At 46.7% G+C, this 5,000-nt stretch overlaps 1 protein-coding gene across 2 annotated transcripts in view; it reads left to right on the plus strand.

The window, feature by feature from the left end:
• LOC143280129 (uncharacterized) overlaps positions 1-5,000 on the plus strand; it is a 49,251-nt gene that overhangs the window by 36,190 nt on the left and 8,061 nt on the right. For both annotated transcript variants that reach the window (XM_076584687.1, XM_076584689.1), the window contains exons 12-14: positions 1,190-1,350; positions 3,733-3,916; positions 4,255-4,425. In XM_076584687.1, coding sequence (XP_076440802.1) covers positions 1,190-1,350; positions 3,733-3,916; positions 4,255-4,425 — 516 coding nt within the window. The remainder of the gene's footprint in view (positions 1-1,189; positions 1,351-3,732; positions 3,917-4,254; positions 4,426-5,000) is intronic.

Here is a 5,000-nt window from a genome sequence, read left to right on the forward strand (position 1 = left end):
GTCTTTCTCCCTGTTCCCATCTGTCTCTGTCTGTCTTTCTCCCTGTTCCCATCTGTCTCTGTCTGTCTTTCTCCCTGTTCCCCACTCTCTGTCTCTGTCTGTCTTTCTCCCTGTTCCCATCTGTCTCTCTGTCTGTCTTTCTCCCTGTTCCCCACTCTCTGTCTCTGTCTGTCTTTCTCCCTGTTCCCATCTGTCTCTCTCTGTCTTTCTCCCTCTTCCCCACTCTCTGTCTTTGTCTTTCTCCCTCTTCCCATCTGTCTCTCTGTCTGTCTTTCTCCCTCTTCCCCTCTCTCCCTATCTCTTTCTCTCTCCCTCTTCCCCCTCCCTCTCTCTCTGTCTGTCTCTCTCCTCCCCCTCTCTGCCTCTCTCTCCATTTACCCCCCTCTTTCTCTCTTTCTATCTCCCTTCTGCTCTGTATATATGTCTGTCTCTCCCCACTATCCCCCCCCCCTTCTCACTGTGCCACTCTCTCTCTCTCTCTGTGCCTCTCTCTCTCTCTCTCTTTCTTGACCAAGTTTGTCCCGTCCACCACACCAGTGCTGACACACATGTCAACATTATTTTTCTCCAGTCATGAATCTAAAAAAAAAAAAAAAAAAAAAAATCATAGTTAGCAAAATTAATTGTTCTTTTTCAGCCCAGAATGTGGATGAAAGAAATGGCCCCTACACAAATGCAGTATAATAATAATAATGATGAGTATTATTAAGATAAGAGCTACTTTCTTTATCTCATTAAGAGAAATCACATCAGGTGCACGCGGCAGAACAAACGTAGACAATTCTACTCAACACAAAAACATGAACACGACTTAACCCTTTCACCGCCAGTCGATTTAGAGTACAAAATTCCCTTGTGGTTGAAACACAGAAAAGACAGTGGCGAAGAACAGCTGGGGATTCCCCCCACGCCCCCCTGCGATGTATAGAAAATATGGCCTATCCTACCACCGCCGAGCATTAAGAGCAGTAGGTTCATGGATAACAGACCAATGAATGGTCACCTTTCAGTGACATGGGTCCTCTATCACGCCTGTGCATAAATGCGAACTTGGCGGTGAAAGTGTTAATAAAAAGAAAAAAAAAAGGAATTAATCAATAGCATAAGACATAAAAAAAAAAACCCACCAAAACTATTGCATATATTTACATATTATTATGTTATTAAAACCCGCCCACCTGTTGTGCAGACCCCATGAGGAGTGGCCCCGGGCAGGTGTGGGCGGAACGACAGGGCGAGCGCCGTTACGTGGTCAGCTGGACCCCAGGGTCTAGCCGGGTCTCCGATGACCTCATCGGCTTCTGGTGCCGGGGCGTGACCACGGGGCAGCCCGATACAGTGCGCTGCCTGGTGAGACACATGTATGGTCGGTCAGTCAGTCAGTCAGCCACTCAGTCAGTCAGTCAACGAGTCAGTCAATCAATCAGCCAGTCAGTCAATCAATCAACCAGTCAGTCAGCCAGTCAATCAATCAACCAGTCAGTCAATCAGCCAGTCAGTCAATCAATCAACCAGTCAGTCAGCAAGTCAGCCAGCCAGTCAGTCAGCCAGTCAACGAGCCAGTCAGTCAGTCAGCCAGTCGGTCGGTTGGTTGGTCAGCCAGTCAGTCAATCAGTCAACGAGCCAGTCAGTCAGTCAGCCAACCAGTCAGCTAGTCAGTCAGTCAACGACCCAGTCAGTCAGCCAGTCAGTCAGTCATCTAGTCAGTCAGCCAGCCAGCCAGCCAGCCAGCCAGCCAGCCAGTCATTCAGCCATCCAGCCAGTCAGCCAGCCAGTCAACCAGTCAGTCAGTCAGTCAGTCATCTAGCCAGTCAGTCATTTAACGGGCCAGCCAGTCAGCCAGCCAGTCAGCCAGCCAGCTAACCAATTAGTCGTGTCCGACTATGACCATCATCAGAACAGCAGAGGGGAGGCAACTACTGTCCCAACTTTTTGAAATACATTTTTTATTTCTGGGCTAGAATTTTGATTCTAGTGGAGAATGTCTTGTCCTTCGTTCGGAGTCGAAGATGACACTCATGTATCTTTGTGTCTCGTTCCTAAAACACATTCATTTTGTATGAGAGCTTTTATTTTCCTCAAGGCCTGACTTAAGCGCGTTCGGGTTACGCTGCTGCATGGGTCAGACATCTGGTTAGCAGATGTGGTGTAGCGTATATGGATTTGTCCGAACGCAAGTGACGCCTCCGCCTCCTTGAGTAACCGAACTGAACTGAACCGGCCCAGTTTTCATCCCCCACTCTCTCGGCCAAGTGGATTTTTTTTTTTAGGACAGTTGACGTTTGGGATGGTTCCCAAAAGCCATCAAGCCTCCCCCCCCCCAACACCCCCCCCCCCCCCGACCCCCTCCCTCCCTCCCCGCGCCTGCCCCTTGCAGTCTTGCCACCTAGTCTGAGAGTCATCATAATCCTTCACAAAAAAGACAGCCGGAAATGACTTCCAAATGGTAATGGAGAAATCATTGAGCATACAGCTCTCACCTTGCTGTTGGCCCAATCGTTAAGTTTATGTCAATCTGTGAGCTGAGCGTTGAGAGAGAGAGAGAGACACATACAAGATGATAAAGAACGGTGTTTGTTCAATGTATGAGCTGAGCGTTGAGAGAGAGAGACACATACATGATAATAAAGAACGGTGTTTGTTCAATCTGTGAGCTGAGCGTTGAGAGAGAGAGACACATACATGATAATAAAGAACGGTGTTTGTTCAATGTGTGAGCTGAGCGTTGAGAGAGAGAGACACATACATGATAATAAAGAACGGTGTTTGTTCAATCTGTGAGCTGAGCGTTGAGAGAGAGAGAGACACACATACAAGATAATAAAGAACGGTGTCTGTTTCAGTTTCAAAATTCATATTCTCAAGGAGGTAGGCGTTACTGCGTTGGGACAAATTCATAAATTATTTTTCGCCGTGGGCTCGTTTTCACGTGCGCAAAATGCGTGCCGCTGCACACAGGACCTCTAATCAAGGAGGTGTATTAATGGATGCAGAGAGTCTGAAACCTGTGAAAATTTCCTTTTGTGTGTGTGTGTGTGTGTGTGTGTGTGTGTGTGTGTGTGTGTGTGTGTGTGTGATCTCTTCCTCTCTCTCTCTCCCTTTCTCAATGTCCGTCTGTCAGTCTGCCTCTCTGAACGTCTCTCTGTCTGTCTGTCTGTCTCTTGGTATCTTAAAGAAAAAGAAGCTAAGACATATTATTGAGAGAATTCTCAAATCCATATGTCTCACATTTTTGGCTAGCAGAATTGTCCATCTAAATGTGTTCTGGTGCGTTGATGGCCGAAGTTCAGTTAACCATTTTGGAAGTCTGAAGTTCTCTCTCTCTCTCTCTCTCTCTCTCTCTCTCTCTCTCTCTCTCTCTCTCTCTCATACAATGTTTTCATGGTAAAAAAAAGAGTCTTTTTTCTACATAGGAATTGACATTATCAAGATTTGTATTTGCATATGTCTATTTTGTCACACACACACACACACACACACACACACGCACACGCACACGCACACACACCCCCTTCATTTGGGGGCAATGACCTTTACATGAGTAAGCCATTTCCATTTCTCTCTCTCCCTCTCTCTGTATGTGTGTGTGTTTGCGTGTGTGTGTGTGTGTGTGTGTGTGTGTGTGTGTGTGTGTGTGTCTTTCTTCCTCTGTCCGTCTGTCTGTCCGTCTGTCTGTCTGTCTGTCTCTCATTCTCTCTCTCTCTGTCTCTCTTTCTTTCTTTTTACCCCCAGAGCGACATGAATTGGAGACGCCTCCCAGCTGACGGGAACAGTTCTTTCTGGGAGGATATTGGCGATGACGACGATGAGGACGGAGGCAGTGGTGGGGGGTGGCAGTGGGGGGTGGCCCTCGTGAGAGCGAACCTCAGTCACGGGATCACCTGGAGTACCTGTACCTTCAGTCCGACGGGGCAAGGTTCGTGTGTGTGTGTGTGTGTGTGTGTGTGTGTGCGTGCGTGCGTGGCCGCGCACACGCAATATACAGAGAATTTATGTATATGTTTATGTATATATATATATATATATATATATATATATATATATATATGGGGGGGGTGGGGGGGGGGGGGCTTTGGGGTGGGGAGTGTACATGCGTGTGTGCCTCGTTGTGTTCATAACTAGGTGTGTGTGCGTGCGTTACCCGCGCACACGCAATATGCAGATAATTTATGTACACACACACACACACACACACACATATATATATATATATATATATCTGTGTGTGTGTGTGTGTGACTTGGCCGGGTGCAGTGTCAGTCTCTGAGTTTAAGGTGGAGGAGGAGGAGGGGGAGAGAGGGAGCGAAGCGAGGGTCAAGGTGACGTGGTCGGTCCGCTGCGATGTCCCCTTCTTTTACGGACGTCCTCGCCGCTTTCTAATCTACTACAGGAAGAAGGACGCTGGACAGACGGACTGTGCTTTGGGTCAGTAACATTATCTCTCTCCCCTTTTGGCCGTACACTGTCTTGGTCTGTCTGTCTGTCTGTAAGTCTGTCTATCTACCTATCTGTCTATCTGTCTTATTTTATTTAGTATTATGTGCGTATGTATGTATAAGCGTGTGTGAGGGCATGGTGTAAAGAAGCTTCCAGGTGTATCCATTCTGCTCTCAATAAAACATGTGTCATTGTCATTGTCATTGTCTGTCTGTTTGCCTAGATGTCTGTCTCTATCCTGTCACACCCTCTCTAGAAATCTTTGTCTGTCTGGCTCTGTCTCTCGGTATTTACACACACACACACACACACACACACACACACACACACATGAAAATTTGAAAAAAAAAAAGAAAAAATATTACATAAAAGAGAGTACTGAATACTATTCAGTGTAATAGAGAGAGAGAGAGACAAAGAATATGATGTATTTGTATTTGTATTTCTTTTTATCACAACAGATTTCTCCATGTGAAATTCCGGCTACTCTCCCCAGGGAGAGAGCGCGTCGCTACACTTTTGCGCCACCCATTTTTTTTTTTTTTCCCTGCGTGTAAGTTTTT

The sequence above is a fragment of the Babylonia areolata genome, chromosome 3 (genome assembly GCF_041734735.1).
Source record: "Babylonia areolata isolate BAREFJ2019XMU chromosome 3, ASM4173473v1, whole genome shotgun sequence".
NCBI classification, from domain to species: domain Eukaryota; kingdom Metazoa; phylum Mollusca; class Gastropoda; order Neogastropoda; family Buccinidae; genus Babylonia; species Babylonia areolata.